The sequence below is a fragment of the Vicugna pacos genome, chromosome 17 (assembly GCF_048564905.1).
Source record: "Vicugna pacos chromosome 17, VicPac4, whole genome shotgun sequence".
Taxonomy (NCBI): domain Eukaryota; kingdom Metazoa; phylum Chordata; class Mammalia; order Artiodactyla; family Camelidae; genus Vicugna; species Vicugna pacos.
In genome coordinates, this window is record NC_133003.1 from 14,906,674 (window position 1) to 14,925,428 (window position 18,755).

The following is an 18,755-nucleotide window of genomic DNA, read 5'->3' on the forward strand; positions in this document are numbered from 1 at the left end:
CCTCTGGAGTCTGAGATGAGTGGTTCTCAAACTTGGCTGCATACTGGAATCACCTGGAAAGCTTTAAAAATCACTGATTCCTGGGTCAGCCACCCAGAGGTTCTGACGTAATCAGCTTACACTGTGGGCGGGGCACAAGCAGTTTCAAAAGTCCCCCTGTTCTTCACGTGCCGCCGAAGTAAAGAGCCACGGAGGGAGCACTGCAGGGCCAGCACCTCTCAGCTCTGCCAGCCCAGCCTCCAAGGGTTAAGGCGGGGGGCTCCGGCGGGCGGAGCGCGGGCGCCAGGGTGAGGGGCGTGGCCCCGCCGGGGGCGGGGCCCGGGCCACAGCCAGAGGGGAGGCGGGAGCTTCCCCAACGCCCGGGGTTTTGTTCGCCCGGCTTTGGAGGACCCGGCGGAAACTCCTCCACTTTACACAACAAAGAGAAGGAGCAGGAGGCGTGTGAGGCGCGCAGGTCTCAGATTGGTCCCTCCCGCCCGGGCGCTTCAGCATCGTTGGGTGACAATGGAGGGAAGACCGGGAAGCGGCTGGCGCTCGGAGCCCGACGGTTTGCAGGCGCCTCCCAAGATTCCGCAGACCACGGAGGAACTTCAGAGGCGCTTGCAGGAGACCCTGGACCTGCTGTCCCCGCAGGAGCTGCGCAACTTCTGCGTCATCCTCGAGAAGATGGACGTGGAGCCGCGCGTGAGCCAGCTGCGGCTGGAGCTGGAGGGCCGCAGCGCGTCGGGGCTGGCCCGGCTGCTCGCCAAGCACTACTACCCGCCGGCCGCCAAGCGCGTCCTGGTCAAGGTGCTGCAGCAGCTCCCCCGCGCCGACCTGCTGCCGCGCTGGCAGAACGCCGCCGCCGACGGCCGGGGTGAGCGCGCGGGGATGCCCGGGCCGGCGAAGCGGGGAGACCGGAGCCGGGGCTGGGTGCGCGCGGGGTTTCGCCCAGCCGCCCGGGGATTCCCGGGCTGAGGGAGGGGGTGCTGGGGGGAGGGGCTGAGGGGGAGTGAGGCCTGACCCGGAGAGGGTCCAAGGTTAGCGCGGGATTTGGCCTGGGCGCCCGGGTGAGCAGCGGGAGACCGAGATTCACTGGGCCGTGGGGGGAGCCGAGCTAGGGGGAGCCGAGCTAGGAGGATGCCGGCGTGGAGAGACCAAGTGAACGCGCGGCTGGAGGTAGGAGCCCGCGGGCAAGCGGGCGGGAGAGACACCATTCCCAGGCGCGGAATCCAAGTGACCATTCGAAGTGGAGCCATTCTGGAGTGAGCTCAGAAATCAGATTGACTCTGCAGGCCTGAGATGCCTTTTTTAAACAAGTACCTCCAAGTGATTATAATGTGGGTGATTTTTAGATGATACAGTGAGAAACCCAGGGTTGGAATCCCTTCTGCCACATGTCCACGCCATTAGAACGTTTGCCATAAATCTGGGAAGATGTGGCTTAGGATCAAGAAATGTAACAAGTTGGAGAGGGCTTACGATTTCCCCCCGCGAAATCAATAAATGTTATGTGTGTATAATATGTGAGTGTGTGTATGTGTATAGAGAGAGAGGAAGAGAGAGAGAAAGAGGAAAGCTGCACTTACACTGAATGCATTGAGATAGACACTAAAATGTACCATTGCTGGTCTCAACTCTTCCCAGCTTGAGTTTTGAGGTAGTTGCTTTGCTGACTTTTTTGGATTTGTAGTGGAATGACAACTGTAAACGACCACAGAACATGACCTGTAGGCAGAATAGTGACCCCGTGAAGCCTCTGAGTGTGCCTTTACTGCACCTGCACAGCGCTTGTCATAGTCTCCCCAGGCTTAGTTTGTGTATCACTTTTGTTACCACCCCTTTTAGACTGTGAGTGAGTGTCTCCTGCAGTTGGTAAAGTGGTTTTTTTTTTTTTTTTTGGTTTGGTTTGGTTTTTCAGAATCAACCAAACCACACAGTATCATGGCTACACACTGTAGGCACTCAATAAATACTTGAATTGAATGCTAAGAGATTGTTTAATCAAAAACTTAAATAGGGCCTAGTTCCTTTACCATCATTTTTCTCTTTATTGATGTCTTGGTCTCCTTTTCAGAAAGTGCATGTGCAGTAATGTTAATTGGTCCTTAGCCTTTTCATCTCTGGCCTGGGTCTCCCTGCCCCTGAACCTGACTAGGGTGTCAGGGAGTTCTGCTAAGTTTCCATCCTCATGAGTTTGGGAGAGGGTGTTCATAATCCTAGAAATCCTAAAATGAGACTGAAGCCTGATGGATCCCAAAACCTGAGAGGCAACGGGATTCCTTGGAAGGTGCTTTCTATTAACCGGAATGACAGCAGATCTTGATTAAAAAGAGAAAAACTGGGGAAAAAAATCGTCTTTTTTTCTGTTTTGTTGTCTTTTCATGAAAATTCATTCAGGGATTCCACGAAAGATTCCAAAGAGAAGCTATGACTGCGTGGAGGATGAATTGGTAAGTATCTTGACTCTCACTCTAACACTACGCGTTGGTCAGCAAAGATAGTATTTAGTCACCATTTAAACATTTTTTGTGCTGCTTCTGTTCGGTTAAAGGCAATTACCTGCATGGTTGCCTCAAAGGGTCAGATCGCCCTGCTTTCTGTTATAAATAGTAAAAGCAAAACATTTAGCCAGTTAAAACCACTTTGCATGTATTAAACCAAATGAGGTAAGCACTGTCATCATCTCCTTTTGACAAATCAAGGGAAAAACTGAGGCATTGCAGACTGTATGGCCTTCGGCAACTACGTGAACTACTGGCTTTCACTTTCATTGCATAAATTATTTGTATGTTTCAGAGAAACACTTCTTTCAAAATGTAGCCTTAATACTATTATTCTACCTTAATCTTGGCAAAGATGCAGTTAGTCTTCAGAGTTCCTTGACTGGTTCCTCTGTCCTTTATAGCTGGATTGTTTGAGTCAGGGTCTGATTGAAACAAGGTCTACACAGTTACATTTGATGGTTTGTCTCGTAAGACTCTTAATTTACGATACGTCTTCCCTTAACTTATTTTCTTGTTTGTTGATGAACCTAGGTTATTTGTCCTGTAGAATGTCCCACATTCTGGACTTTGATAATTGTAGCCTTGGGTTGTCATTTACCATTTTCCTTAAACAGGTAGTGGCGGCTAGGTATAGGAGTTTAAAAATGGGATTGGCCCCTTTGTCCTAGTTTGAGAAAGGCATTTGAAGTAATTATAAATCAAGTCATGCCTCCCTTCCAGAACTGATAAGAGTGGAAATCAGTATTGTGCTCCTGCCCTGCACTGGGAAACCTCATCATTCATCCCAGAAAAAAACTCATTTGCACATATATAATGTATTTGAATTTCCAAGTTTGGTTTGGTTGAAATATTGTTTCTTGGCTTTCCTTGGGAACAGGACCATTATGACCTGAGTGGCAAGAGGAAGGCCTTCCTGATGTGTGAAATGAGGAACAGGCCAGGTGCTGAGCAGGACGTCCTACTAATGGAGGACTGGCTTGGCCAGTGCCAGTTCGAACATACATTGTGCATCAATCCCGACAAAATGGTAACAAGTTTAAAAAAAAAAAATAAAAGGAAAAATTGTAGCTTGGATATTATAACCTTCCTTCCTTTTTTTATTCCTTTTTTTCAGTCCTTTATATTTGGTTAGAACCAGGTCCTGCAGAGCAATGGACCTATTATGTCCTGATGAAATTCTTACCCAGCTTTACCTGTTGGGTACAGATGCTTTTGTCATCTTAAGTGTGTGATACTCCAGTTTCCCTTCTAGTCAAGCAGGGACCTCTTGGGTACCAGTCTTGGCTAGGGCTGTGCAGTTAGTGGAGAGGGAACCCCAGAAGGTGTCTTTTAAGCAAGATGGGCAAGGAGTCCCAAGGACAAGCTGTGAGTCAGAGTAGGCAAGGTCCAGAGCATCTGGGATCAGGAGGACCTCGGAGGCAGCTGTGAGAGGTCAGCAGGAAGCCAGGCCAGAGGGACCCCAGCAGCATTGGAGCCCCGGGGCTTTGAAAGGTCCTTAGGGGGACTCACTTGGAACCATGGGAGGGGCGGGGAGAGGGACTGCTGAGAGCCCTGGGCACAATTGCGTTGTGATTTAACACAGGAAGAAATGAGGCTGAAGAGTGTTGATGGGTAGGTGGGTGGGTGGGAACTTCATTTTGACCTCTCTGACCCTTACCTGAGTCCTGGCCTGGCCCTGCCCAGAATTGGGGTTGATAACAGAGGAGAGTTCTTCATAGATCCCAGGAGTCACTGCCAGTGAATATTAAGGGACTGCCCAGCAGAAGGGCTATGAAAGGAGCGGTGCACTGACAGGGTTGGAATCCTGTCTCTTAGTAACTGTTACCTTAAATCTGGGTTTCCACTGAGGGTGATTTTGTCCCCCTGGAGGACATTTGACAATGTCTGGACACGTTTTTGCTTGTCACAACTGGAGGGTGCCATTGGTATCCAGTGTAGGAGCCAGGGTAGAAGGTGGGGGTGCTCCTGAGCACCCTACAGCGCGCAGGACAGCTCCCACAGCAGTCACCCGACACAACGTGTCAATAGTGCAGAAGTTCTAGAAATTCTGCCGTACATTCATTCATTGTTTATCTCTAAAATGGGGGTGATCTTATCTCTAAAATGGGGGTGATGATAGTCATTTATCTTGTCGGGCTGTGGTGAGGAGAAATGTATATAAAAGTCCTCAGAATAGTAGCTGGCTTATAGTAAGGACTCAGCAAATTTTGATTTTGTTATTTCAAAGCTAAAAATAGACTCCTTCCTGTTTCTCACAGACTGTACCAGAATCTCTTCCACATTACATGATTTTTTTTTTAATCCAGTCCTTTCCATTCAGATGATAGATATTGTCAGTATTGTTTTGATTTATTCTCCCAAAGGTCCAGAAGTACCTCTTTGTGTACAGCCTATCAACATTTATTTGTAAATATTTAGCAATCTTACTGCCAAAATTATTTCACTGTTCTTTTGTTTGTTTTGTTTTGAGGGGAAATTAGGTTTATTTATGTATTTACTTTAATTTTTTTAAACGGAGGTACTGGGGATTGAACCCCGGACCTCATGCATACTAAGCATGTGCTCCACCACTGAGCTAAACCCTCCCCGCCATACTTCACTGTTTTAAGTTTCATTTTCCTGATTATTAGTTGGGTTGAACTTATTTTTGTCACTTTTTTTTTCTCCTTCTGCAAATTACTTGTTTGTATCCTTTGTCCTTTCTTTGCTTCCTAAGAAAAGGATTTTCTTTTTCTTTTTCTTATTCTGTAGCTCTTGTTCCTGGATTTTAGACAACGTAGAGTGCAGATATTTTTCTCCTACCTTGTTACTTGCTTTTTGACTTTCTGTTGTCCTGAAATGGAAGTCAATGGAAGTCTTTTAGTTTTTGTGACTAAACTTGTCCATCTTTCTGTTTGTTGGCTCCTTGGGTTTTGGGTTTTGACTAAACCCCATGCCTTCCCAACTTAAAAATGTCTTTAAGTATTTTTCTGTGATATTTTATGTTTAAGGTTAGTCTTCTACTCACTGGAATTTTATTTTTGGAACAGTGAGGTGGGAGTCCTCACTTTATTTCCAAGTGCATAGCCATCTCCCTGTTGATGATACATCCTTTCCCCACATATGTGAAATTCCACTCTTATCGTGAACTAAACGCCTATGTATACTTGGATCGACTTCTGGATTCTAAAATATTCCATTCATGTGTTTGTCTATAGTTGCCAATACTTCGCTGTTTTACTCACCATGGTCTTACAGTATATTTGAATGTTGGTTAGGACCTAGTCCCCACTCATTGGATTTTTCGTTGTTTTATTTTTTTCACTTCTGAATGTTCTCTGTTACTCTTCTTCTTCTTTTTTTTTTTTTTGTAGCGGGAGGTAATCAGGTTTGTTTGTTTATTTATTTATAATATCTAACAGCGGTACTGGGGATTGAACCCAGGACCTAATGCATGCTGGGCACACACTCTGCCACTGAGCTAAACCCTTCCCTACCCCCTCTGCTATTACTTGAGCATCTGTTCTCTGTGACCTTGAGAACCATCTCGTTAAGTTTGCCAGAAATCCTTTGAGATTTTGATTGACATGACACTGACTTGAGATTAATTTGGAGTTAATTGGCAGATCGATAGCATTCGGTCATCTCAGTTCGAAGCATCAGCTGGGAGGAAGGGATGGTGGGAAACTTAATCTGGGATAGACTAAATTAACTTCAGCCCTGGTTTTGTTTTGTGTGTTTGTTTCCCTGGGAGGGGATAATTTGGTTTATTTATTAATTTTTAATGGAGGCATTGGGGATTGAACCCAGGACCTTGTGTGTGCTAGGCACACACTCTACCACTGAGCTATACCCTCCCCCTAGTGTCTCCTGGTTTGTTTATGTTGCCTCTTAAAGTTTTTTTTTTTTTTAATTTTCTTCATTTAGGTAATCTGCATTTCTTGTTAGGTTTATTCCTACTATTGTTTTAGTTTTGTTGTGACCGTGAGTGGATCTTTTTTCCACTCTGTGGTTTGAGTGATTATTGCTGGGTAATTGGGGAGCTATAAATCTTTGTCAATTAATCTTGCATCTGATCGACTTGCTGACCTCTAGTTCTAATAGTTTTTAGTTGATTATTTTATATTTCTAGATAATCATATTATCTGTACTTCATGAGGTTTGGTTCTTTGTTTTCAATATTTAAAATCATTTCATTTTTACTTTATTGAAATGGCTGGGGTCTTTGTTACAGCACATATGAGGCTAGTGAGAGCAGTCAATTCGTGTCTCTTTAGTGGGATGATTTTAAGGACGTCTCATAGATTTGGGCAGGTGGATGTGACGGGGTAGGCTCCGTTCCCTTCCATTTCTAGCTTATTGAGGGAATTAATTTTATAAAATAAGTTAATATAAAATTTAAGTACATTAACTTTTTGGGGAGCTATAATCCTGTTGTATTTTGTGGTAGAGAATCAGAAATGCCCTCATTTTGTCAAACAAGAACCACTGGTAGAAGAAGAAATCATATGAATTCTGAAAACAATCAAAAGGAAAATGACAACTCATACTGACTCTGTTGGAGAAGTAGATATTTTCAAATTTGTCATCTCTTTGGATCACCTTGTAAAGGGACCATCTCTGGCACTTCTGATTTTTTTCCTACCTCCAGTTCTTTTTAATATGTTATCCTATTTTACAGGAATTACTTGAAAAAATAACCTCATTCCGTGATGGGCTAAATGAAATTAAAGATGACATTGGCTGTTGCCTTGTTACTCTTATGTCCCACGGAGAAGAAGGCTTTATTAGAATGAAAGATGGTGGAAAAGTCAGCTTGGAAGGCATTTTTGAAATGTTTAACAATAAAAATTGTCCAGCACTTCAAGAGAAACCAAAAATCTTTATAATCCAGGCCTGCAGAGGAGGTAAGTGGAGACTTCTCTGTGGTAGTCCTGGGTCTAGGAAATTCTCTCTATCGATGGTTGAGGAAAGAAAATTAAGTTTAAAATATTATTTATTTTACATTAGAGGACCCTCAGCTCATGTAACTTTAGTTGTGGCGCACAGGAGGGACTTTGAGCTGGGAGGAGGGGATGGAGGGGAACTTACCTGGGATAGACTCGTTAACTCAGGCTGAGGGAGAGTCCAAGTCATCGACCTCATGAAGGTAGGTCAGGGAGCCTCACATTCTGAGAGGGAGGCGGGCAGTTTCCAGGGGATGTCCCACCATTTATGTGATTCCAGGTCGCTGGTGGGACTGACATCTGAACTATGTAACGTTGGTGGCTATTTCTCTCTCTGATGGAGATACAAGCTTGTTGTGACTTTCATTAAAGGTTACTGGTGTCGGTGTCAATGGTGTATGATTGTAGTTTGTATTTTAATTCCTCAAACAACAGAGAGAAGAGACAATGGTGTTGAAACGGATGATGAACCCATGGACTCTGACAACGGATCAGAGAAGAGGCGGCTGCCTACCTTCAGTGATTATTTCATCATCTATCCCACCCAGGCAGGTAAGACAGAGCAGGCACATGACACTGAGGTATGGTCCTTCCTCCCGAGGGTTTAGGTTGTTCCTAATGATTTTTAAAATCTTTAAAAAAAAAAAAAATCTGTTCTTTACAAATTGATGTGTGTAAGGAGAAATTTTCATTAACCCATCCATCTCCCTTTAGACACTGTTCTACCTTTAGACATGGAAGATTTACATCTTACTGTTCATCTCTTCCAGGATGACACCAACCTCTTAGCAAAGGATAAATAAATAAAGTAAATAAAATCATGGTAAATAAAATCATCTGTTCTCATATGAAAAAGATCTCGTCCCTGAAGCCAGCTCTGCCGCTCACTGTCTCTTTGAGACCTTCGATATCCCTTAGCCTCTAGATATGTGGGTTTCTGTATGCAAAACAAGAAAGATAAAATTAATTATTGTCATTGGGATGCTGTATAAATTAAATTACCTAATGCAGATGTTGTGCTTATAATAACTGGCATGATAAGTTTTAAAAAAATTATTACCAATATGTTATGCTGATAAACATTATTATCATTATTATTACCATTACTCCTAAATACTTAAAATCCAAAAGAATCTTACGTGCTAAAAGGGCAGACTTGATTTAGTCGTGAAGGGAAACAGGAAAATGTAGAGAAGATACAGTAGGTGGTCAAGGACATTTATTTAGCTGTTTTTTTTTTTAATCTTTTTTTTGGGGGGGGGTGAAGGGAGGTAATTATGTTTGCTTATTTATTTATTATTTTTTTTAATGGAGGTACTGGGGTTGCACCCAGGACCTCATGCATGCTAAGCACACACTCTACCACTAAGCTATACCCTCTCTCCCATTTAGCTGTTTCTATCTTGACTTTACTTTCTTCCAAAAGGATTAAAGTAGTTTACAAATATACACACAACTCAAGATAAAGTGTTAGAGAAGGAATAGAAGCAAAGGAAAATAAGTACAGTGACGTAAAAGGAAAATGTCCCCATTAAAATTAGATGTAACTTTATTTGCCCAGGAGAGATGGAAGTATATGTCCTGATTGGGGGAGGGTATAGCTCAAGTGGTAGAGTGCATGCTTAGCATGCATGAGGTCCTGGGTTCAATCCCAGTACTGCCTCTAAACATAAATAAACCTAACCCCACCCCCAATGCATGCATGCATGCATACATACATACATACATACATACATGCCATATGTCCTGATGGACACTTGCACACAAATGTTCATACCAGCTTTATTTGAAAGAGTCAAAGGCTGGAAACAAACCAAATGGCCATCAATGGGTAAAAGAATAAATAAATCGCGGTATATCATACATGGGCTACTACTCCGTAATAAAGAGAAATGAACACTTGATGCATGTGACAGCATAGATGTCAGAATAATCCTGCTGACAGAAAGAAACCAGACAAAATAGATCCCGTATGGTTCCGTGTACATAACATTTCTGATGATGCAATCTAATCCGTAAGACAGCAAATCGGTGGTGCTTGGAGATGGAGCAGGAAGGACAGATGACAGGGGCATTGGAGGAGGCTGACTGGTATGTTCATTATCTTGATGGTGGTGATGGCTTCACAGAAGTATGTCAAAACTTACTAAATTGATTGCTTAAAATATGTACAGATGATTGTCAATGATCAATTCTACTTTAATAAATCTGTAAAAACTTTTTGAAAGTTAGGTGTGAGACAAGCATGCTGACCTTCCTACTACCCTAGCCAATGCATTGAGATAAGAAAAGAGAGATAAGGATCGATATTCTGAAAGTCAATCGTTTTGAATACAGTGACAATAATGACTTAGAACATATAATAGAAAAGATGAAAGATACCATATTATTTTTTCTTACTTTAGTGAATGATGTCTAGAAATGACTAACAAAAGACGAACAAGAACTTTATTAGAGAAAATGATAGGACATTCCTGAAAGATGTAAAGGAAGACCTGAATCAAGGGTGAGAAATACCATGCTCATGGTGGGAAATTTCAATATCATGAAAAAGACAAGGTTTTTTTTTTCCCCTAAATTAATTTGTAAATTGAATTCTATAGTGTTTTCATGGCATTTGACAAACTAATCACAAAATTACTATGGAACAGTTAAGGATCAAAAAAGGAACCTTGAGCTCCAACTTTGAATGGATTTTGTGACTATGTGCTTGTCTATTTATGTTTGAGGAGCAGAGATTCAGCTTCGAAGGAAAGAACTAAAAATCTCTGCCTCCATGGAGCCTGTGTTCCAGTGGGGGAGACAGACAGTAAACACGGAAAATAGATACTGTGTTACTTTATTATTCTGTTTGTATAATGTTCAAAAACAGGCAAAGCTAAGCTATGGTGGTAGAAGTTAGGGTGCTGCTTGCCCTTGGAGGTGCACAATGTTTAGAGTGGTAATGACCAGAGCCGGCAAGAAGGGGACTTCTGTATATCTGTATTTTTTATTGAAGTATAGTCAGTTTACAATGTTGTGTCAATTTCTGGTGTACAACATAATGCTTCCGTCACACATGAACATATATTCGTTTTCATATTCTTTTTCACCATACGAAGGGAACTTCTGGAGTGCTGGTATCATCTTGTTTCTTGGTGAGGATGCCAGTTATGTGGGTGTGTTCACTCCATGAAAATTTATTGAACTATCATACACCCATATGTTTTGTGCACTTCTCCGTATAATGGTTACCCTTTGGTGAACAGTTTACCAAGGGGGATGGGAGGATAGCTCAGTGGTAGAGAGCATGCTTAGCTTGCACAAGGTCCTGGGTTCAAACCCCAGCACCTCCATCAAAAAAGTTTACTAAAAATAAAATATATTAGATGGTGATATGTGCTATGGAGAAAAATAATGTAGGAACAGGGGAGGGGGAGTATTGAGGGGTAGAGTGGGGATTGTAGTTTTAGAAAGAGATGCATAGGGATGTTCCTACTGAGAAATTGATTATTGCGTGGAGGACTTGGAGGACATGAGAGAGTGAGCTATGCAGGTATTTGAGAGACTGTGTCTTGTACGATATGAATACTCAGTGTAAAGCAGTAACCAAGGCTCCGTGTCAGCCTGTGTGTAGACAAACAGATCCTTGGGATAGAACAGAGAACCGTGAGGTAGAACCAAATATAATGACAAAAAGCCACTTCTAGACAATGGTGAAGGAATGGACTGTCCAATAAATAGTGAAGGGAAAACTGGCTTCTCAATGGAAGAAAAACAAAAACTTATTTTCCTATTTCTTGGCATAGGGTTCCTTGTGTTTTTAATCATGTGAAATCTCTACCTCTAGTTCTGTTCCCTTGTTGACCTCTAATATTTGTGGCTTTCTCTTATTCTTTTTCAGTCTTGCCAGTAGTTTATTTATTTAATTAGGAACCAATTTTTAGTTTCCTTAATCGCCTCTGGTATTATGTTTGTTCTTGATTTCATTTAATTTTGGCTCATATTTTCATTTTTTCTCCATTTTTGAGTTTTAGTCCACTCTTAATTTCCCAACATTTTCAGTTAAGTACTTGGGTCATTATTTTCTACCTTTAAAAAGAATAAGCATTTTAAAACCTATAATTTCCCTTGAAGAACTGCCTTCACTGTATCTTTTTTATTTTAATGTGTAACTTTTTTATCCTTCATTTCTAAGGATTCTTAAATTTCCATTGTTCTTTTACCCAGTAATTTAGAAATACGCCTCTAAATTTCTTGCATGGGGATTTTTAAAGTTACTCTTTTGTTAACTGATGTCTAGTTTATTTGTGCTGTGAACACAAGAAAGAATATAGACTATGATACCAATTTGAAAACTGTTGAGACTTGATTTATGTCTTTATAGGTAGTAAATTTTTAGTGGCTATCAGTCTGTCATAGTCTATATATGCTTAAGAATATGTGTTCCCTTCCTGAGTGCATGTTTCTATATATTTCTGCTAGTTAAGTTTAATTGTGTCGTTCCAATGTTTTCTGTCTGCTCAACCTGCCAATAGTTGAGATAATGTTTAGTTAATACGTCATGTTACCATGGTGGACACTGTCAGTTTCTTCTGTAGTTCTATTGTCTATTTTTGTTTTCTTCATAGATTTTGAGGTGACTCTAATAGAGGCGTATGATTTTAGAATTGACTTTGTGATGAAATAAATATTTTAATCATTGTTTGATGAACCTACTATCCCAAATAGTGCTTTTTCTTGGTATTAGTTTGTTTTGTCTGATATTAATATAGATACCCCAGTATTTTGTCCTGTATCTGCCTGGTATATCTCCTTCAGATCTCGTTCTATTAGCCTTTCTGGGCCCTTACGTTTTAGGTGGTTTCTTTTGAACAGAATATAGATGCATATTGTTTTTTAATCCAGTCTGATATTATCAATCTATTTACTGGTGAGTGAGGACAATTTATCCTTCTTGTGACTATTGATATATTTACACTTTTACCAGTTTACTTTGTGCTGTTTATTTTTATCTGCTTTTTCCCCCTCCTTTTTTGCTCTTTTTTCAAAATTGAAGTACAGTTGGTCTGTGCGATAGTATGTTAGTTTTTTATCGATTATGAGTTTAGTTTGTTATTGTCACATTTTTCTCCGTCTACTGACTTGGAACGTATGCAGCTTACATCTTTCCTTCTCATGGTTTCCCGTGAGATTTTATACGTGTGCACTTAGTCTAAAGTTAATAAAAAGCTTATCCTTACTCCCTGAAGATACACGGAACCTCAGAACATGAATTCTCATCCCCTTCCACACTTAAGCGCTGTTGTTTAACATTTATTTCTTTCCTTTATTTTTTGTACCTTTATTTTTATGAAATTATTTATGTATTCTTACACACCTCCTTCCACCCTGATTTTCTTCTGAGTTAAGTCAATAATTCAACTTTTTTTTTTTAATTTGCAGGGGGGAGGTAATTAGGTTTATTTATTTAGTTAGTTTTCGATCGAGGTACTGGGGATTGAACTCAGGACCTCCTGAATGCTAAGCCTCCACTCTACCTCTTCAGCTATACCCTCCCCCGAGAGCATGCAGTTTTGGTATTTCCATTGAATTTTCACACTAGACAGTCATGTTTCATCTTTCTTTAATCTAACAATAAAAATAATTTCAGTAGATAAACTTTTGAGAACCCCCAAATAAGTTCTATCTGGTTGTATTCAGGGCTATTTAGCTTAAAATGCTATAGCAAAAGTCATCAAAAAAAATTAAAAAGGGATAAATAAAGCAAATATGACAAAATAACTCTTGAATCTGAGGGATGATTATATGTTGTTGTTGAACTGTGGTTTCTATTTTTGTGGATATTTGAAAACTTGTATTTTAAAACTACATCTAAAAAGAATGTCCTCTGGAGGGGTTATGTGCTATTGGTCACATGAGTCCCCTGGGGAGCAGTGGGGGCTCAGGTGCTTCTGCCTGTGATTGTGTCTTAATGCATGTATTTCTGTATTCTCAGTTCAAAGCCATTTGCTAGGTTTTACTTTTATTTATTTGTTTATTTATTTATTTTAATGGAGGTTCTGGGGATTGAACTCACGACCTTGTGCATGATAGGCACATGCCCTACCACTGAGCTATACCCTTCCCCTTCTAGGTTTTAACTGTGGGTAAAATAACAAGTTTGCTCCAAGTAGAGGAGGAAATGGAGAAAATGTTGGGGTTTTTTTTTTTTTTTTTTTTGCCTTTGTAGATCATGTTGCTTTACGTGACCCCCACACCGGCTCTGTGATGATCAGAACAATGACTGATGTCTTTAAACAGTATGGAAATAAGTGGCACATCGCTGACTTCTTCACCAAGGTAAGTAAATTCCAACGAACATGTGGTCCATTCAGTCTAAAGCTAATGCATTTGATGAGAACATGATTCCACATGTTCCTGTAATAACCCTTTTTTCCCCCTACCCCTGTGTTACTTCTCTCTGCTTCCCAATATTTTGTTCTCTGTATCTGTAAGTCTGCTTCTTTTTCATTTTATTCACCAGTTGTATTTTTTAGATTCGATATATAAGTGATATCATTACAATAATCATCTTTCTCTGCCTGACTTATTTCACTTAGCATAACATCCTCCAAGTCCATCCACGTTGCTGCAAATGGCAAAATTTCATTCTTTTTAATGGCTGAGTAATATTCCATTGCACATAAATACCACATCTTCTTTATCTATTCATCAGTCGATGGACATTTAGGTTGCTTCCACACCTTGGTAATTGTAAATAGTGAACATTGGGGTGCATGTATCTTTTCAAATTAGTGTTTTTTTTTTTATGGATATATACCCAGGAGTAGAATTGCTTGGTGATATGGTATGAACACTGTTCATTTTCCAAGCACTTGCTGCATAAACACTAGCAAGAAAGTCCCAAGATGGGCATGATGTGACCTTTGCATTAAAGGCATTTGTAGCTTAGTGAGGTAGCAGATGATAGTTGAGCTTACAGCCAACCCGGAAATTGTAGAGCTGTTCAGTACTTTGGACATAACATAATCCCACCCTTTCATTTTGCCATGATTTACCAATGTTCAGAGAAGGTTAATATCTTGCCTGGTACTACCCAGGGGCGAGCTGAGACTCAGACCTGTGCACTTTCCATGCTGCCTTCCAGGCAGTCGGTGGGACATGGGTGATGCTTGCATTGTTTTCCTGGTGCAGCCAGAATAATTCTGCCACCTCCTTCTGTGGGGTTTACTCAGAGGCTTTTGCAGAGGGTTTTCCATTCTTTTGGACAGTTTGTGCTTTTCTCTTACAGGTGAACAACAGAGTGGTTCACCAGGAATTTAATCTACGTCGCGAACCAGTAAAAGTGTCACTTGTAATGGAATCAACTTTAACTAAATTTGTATACTTTTGACATCAAAAAGAATTTAAACATAAGGCCTGCTTTACAATAGACTCTGTAAAGAGCCATGAGCATTTGTAGCATTGTACTAATGGTTACCATTTGGCATTATTCTTGTCACTAGTATCTCTCCAATTTGTTTTGTATATGTATATATTATTTTTCTAAGATTTCACTGCTTCTTTGATACTTGTAAATAATTTGACTTTTTTTTTTAAATCACTGTTTTCTGAAAAAAGGACTTTTTCCTGAACCGTTATTCAAACAGGGACGTGCAGGTCCATTTGTGTACTGTTTTTATCACGTGTTTCTCTTGCTGATGACACCCCGTCCTCTCCATACTCAGTTTGGTGCTGGGGTTAAGCCTCGTTTTCCTGGCTTAGTCAAGAATTGCCTTTGGTCTTGTCCTCTGTTTCACCTTCTTTCCCCAGATTGCTGTCTGCTGCCGGTCTGATCTCCTCTGACTCTGTAAACAATTCTCAGCTCAGGTCTTACCTGGAGGCCTCTGTGCCCTGGATGCCTTCATGTTGTTACCTTCTGCCCATTTCTGAGCTGCCTCCTTGCTGCTTCATACCTTCCAACTGCTGTTTTCTCTTCTGGAACCCCTTGTTCTGCCCCACCTAGGTAAGTCCTTTCTGTCCTTCAGAGTTTGGGTCAAGCATCACTTGTACAGGGAAGCTTTCCATAACCCCTCATGCTAGGGCGGCCCTTTTTGAGTGCCCCGAGACCCTCTGCTCCCCTTCTGTGCACTGGAAGGACTGTAGTGGCTGTTAAATTTCTCTCTCCAGTTCAGTCCATGTGTCTCAATCATTGCTGTATCCTAGCTTCCATCCATGCCTTTGGGCACAGAGAAGCCATGCGATGAATGTTTGGTGAATGACTGGTCCCTGCCTTTTCATCATCTTCTCCATCCTCAGACTTGGCCTCATCACTTCTGCCACCTGCTACTCATCCACACATACTCATGGCCGGTTGAACTCAACAAGCTGAAAATTAACTTAAGTTTCCCCTAAATCTCTTCATAAAACCCACCCCATTGTTAATAATCCTTTCACTCCCCACTGTCTGCAGGGAAGTCCCCTAGGAGAATAGTCCTAGTCTTTCTCGGCCAGGCTTAGTCTACACTGCCAGCGTACTGCCTATTTGTCCTAGGCCTTGGCCACACCAGATAATTCGCCCTTCCCTTACTAATCATCTCTCGCAGAATTGGGCTTGTGGATTAATGAATGTGAATGAACACTCTTGGATATGTTACCATATCATAGTTCCCACCCCTTTCTCCTGAAAGGCCCTTCATTCTCCCTGAATGCTTTCTCTATATCGTGCATTCTTCAGGGTGTAACCTGGGTCCCATCCCACTGTAAAGAAAACCTGTATGTAAACTGGTATTTTTAGACTAACAGACTGTGGACTGAGTATGAATTTTAACTGTAACTGTGTTCTAACTTTTGGTGTAACTCTGGGCTGTGTTTGGACCTCGGTTTCCTCATTTGTATAAAAGGAAATTTGGCTTAGCAACTCTGAGAACTCATCCCACTGGACTTCAGTGACCTTTGACTTCTTAGGGAACTCGCTCCTGAACAGCTGCAGATGTGGCTGTTCCTGGACCTGGGGGTTCAAGATGGCAGTTACATAAGACTGTTGGGCCTGCATGAGGATGCAGGTGTTTGGTGGGATTGCTCTGAAGATTGAAAGCTAAACTGACTGAAGCAATCTGGATTCTCCAGGCCTGTCTTCGTTTCAGGGATTAATTGTGTTCTTTTTAGTTAATATGATTTATTAAGTATAAATACATGTGATTTAATTTTTAAGCTTTTGAGTTCTGATATTTGATCTGCAGCTTTGGTTTTGTCTAGAGCATTAAAATGTCTGTGGTTCAGAAAACATGAACATCAGGTCAGGCTTCTCTTTTCACTTGGATCCTAGAGGATTTCCAGACACAGAGGCTCGTTTCAGGGGGAACAGCAAAAGGTACAACAGCAACAGTTTTCATTTCCTGGGAGAGGTTACGTGACTTGTTCAGTCACAGCTGGCATGTGGTGAAGCTGAAATTCCAATTCATGAACTAATAACACAAGACACAAAGTGCCAAGTGACAGAGAGAAGTTTTAAGACAAAATGCTTTTGATGGATGGAAGGAACCACTTGCCTGGTGGAATGAGGGCTTCGGGACAAAGGAGGGGAAAGTGATTTCGGAACCCTGCTCAGGCCACTACAGGTAAGGGTGGTGGAGAGAACTGTAGGACAACTGGGTACCAGACAAATAGATGAAGAGGAGCAAGGAGGAATTCTGGTTAGAAAGACCCAAAATGAACTTGATGACTGGAGCCAGCCAGGTGCCCCCACATTCTCTCAGCTTCAAATCAGAACAGAGACTCTCCTGGTCATCCAGTGCCATGTGAAGTAGAGACCCCCAAAACTAGTCCCTAGCACAATTTTATATTTGGAAAAAAAAAAACTGTTTAAACCCATTTTTTTTAAATACAGATTCCAGAAACCAAAGTTTGCAAAAGAAAGGCCCCAAGATTTTTATTTAAAATGTGCATGAATAAAAAATAGTTGAGAAACTTGTGCAGAGGACCAGGAGGCTGAGAGGTGGGGAGGTGGGCTCCTGGCTGGAGAGCCGCAGCCATTCTCTGACAAGCGCCTCCGAGGCCAAGGGCTCCTCACCGTGGTTTAGTTAACACTATAGTATGTTTTCATCTTTGGATGTTTCTCAACTCATTTCCTTGCCACAAGTTTTCATCATACAGATCAGTTTTCAAGGACAGAGTTGTTTTGTGGGGGAAAATACTATTTTGCAGAGAAACAAAACCTAAACAGTACAACTTTCTAGTTCTTATACTGCAAGTATTCTTGAGATTCTATGGTGCACAGGGGAGGGGGCTGCTGCTGAAATAGTTTGGAAGTGTCCCAGAGGGCCTTCCAGAGATGTCCTACAGTGACTGAAAACTGCCCCTAAAAGCCAGCCATATAGCTATTTTGTCTTCCTTTTTTTTTTTTTTAGAGTCAAAATGTCTACAGATATTTCATCAGTTTCTAAGGACGCTTAAAGCCATGACCAAGTTTACTCCTTTCTTTGTATGTCAGCTCTTTACTTAAATGCAGTGGGGTTTGCTTTGTTTCAATTTAAAAACCTCTGTTCCACACAATTTCAAAAAATACAAAAAAGAGGCCAAAAACCTACTGTTTCTCTACTTGTGTATCTGTGGTTCTCACCCTGGCTGCACGCTAAAATTAGCCAGATTTTTTTTTTTGGTTTGGAGTTGGGCATGTTTAAAAGCTCTCCAAGTCATTCTAAGTGCGGTCAGGTTTGAAGCCTACCTTGTAACTGATAATCTGCCTATTGGTTATTTTTTTTACAATCATCAAGCGCCTAGGGATTCAAAACAATAGCCTTCATCCTGCAACTCCCTCTTGTACCATAGAATATATTTTAATTATTTTTTAATGGCTGTATGGTATTATGTTGGGCAGGATAAATATTAACTAATCTAATGGATCTTGCCATTTTTCCATGAGAAAATTTTCATGCATACCGCCCGTGCAGTCTTGTCTTCCGCCCCCCCCCCGCCCCCGGGAAACTTATGATAACTTTTTAAAAATCTAAATTACACAGTACTACTTCTCGCCAAAATATAATTTCTTCAGCTTTTGTTGATCCAGCACAGGCTTGTGTTCAAAACCCCTTCCCACGTAAGGAAACTGCAGCCTGGGTTAGCGACTCGCTCGAGTTCCTATGTACAAAAGGCTGGATAGGAGCTCGAATCCCAACTACCTGGCTGGCTTCAAACCCGCGCGCCTGACTGGAGTGGTAGTCGGGGCGGAGGCCAAGCGCAGACCGCTTCTGCAGCACGAGAAAGCAAACTGCGTTCACCGCTCCGCCCGCCCCCGACCGCCATTCCCCAGCGCCCGCGCAGGCGCCGCAGACCGCCTTCCGGAGGAAGGCCTGCCCCCTCGAAGCCCGCCTCTCCCGCGTTT

General features: G+C 41.7%; 1 protein-coding gene across 1 annotated transcript; it reads left to right on the forward strand.

Annotated features, from left to right (window-relative positions):
• LOC102525750 (caspase-14-like) lies at window positions 1–16,585 on the forward strand. The gene is made up of 7 exons (XM_072941044.1): window positions 1–856; window positions 2,380–2,432; window positions 3,364–3,513; window positions 7,147–7,372; window positions 7,847–7,963; window positions 13,623–13,732; window positions 14,685–16,585. The coding sequence occupies exons 1-7, from the start codon at window positions 505–507 to the stop codon at window positions 14,784–14,786; spliced, it is 1,110 nt and encodes a 369-aa protein (XP_072797145.1). The 5' UTR covers window positions 1–504; the 3' UTR covers window positions 14,787–16,585.
• The last annotated feature ends 2,170 nt before the right edge of the window (window positions 16,586–18,755 follow it).

Excerpts from the sequence above, each read along its gene's own strand:
- LOC102525750 (XM_072941044.1), top strand. The coding sequence starts at position 505 with ATGGAGGGAAGACCGGGAAGCGGCTGGCGCTCGGAGCCCGACGGTTTG. Across the intron at positions 857-2,379 it reads CGCCGCCGCCGACGGCCGGG|GGATTCCACGAAAGATTCCA; the intron begins GTGAGCGCGCGG and ends AAATTCATTCAG. Across the intron at positions 13,733-14,684 it reads TCGCTGACTTCTTCACCAAG|GTGAACAACAGAGTGGTTCA; the intron begins GTAAGTAAATTC and ends TTTCTCTTACAG.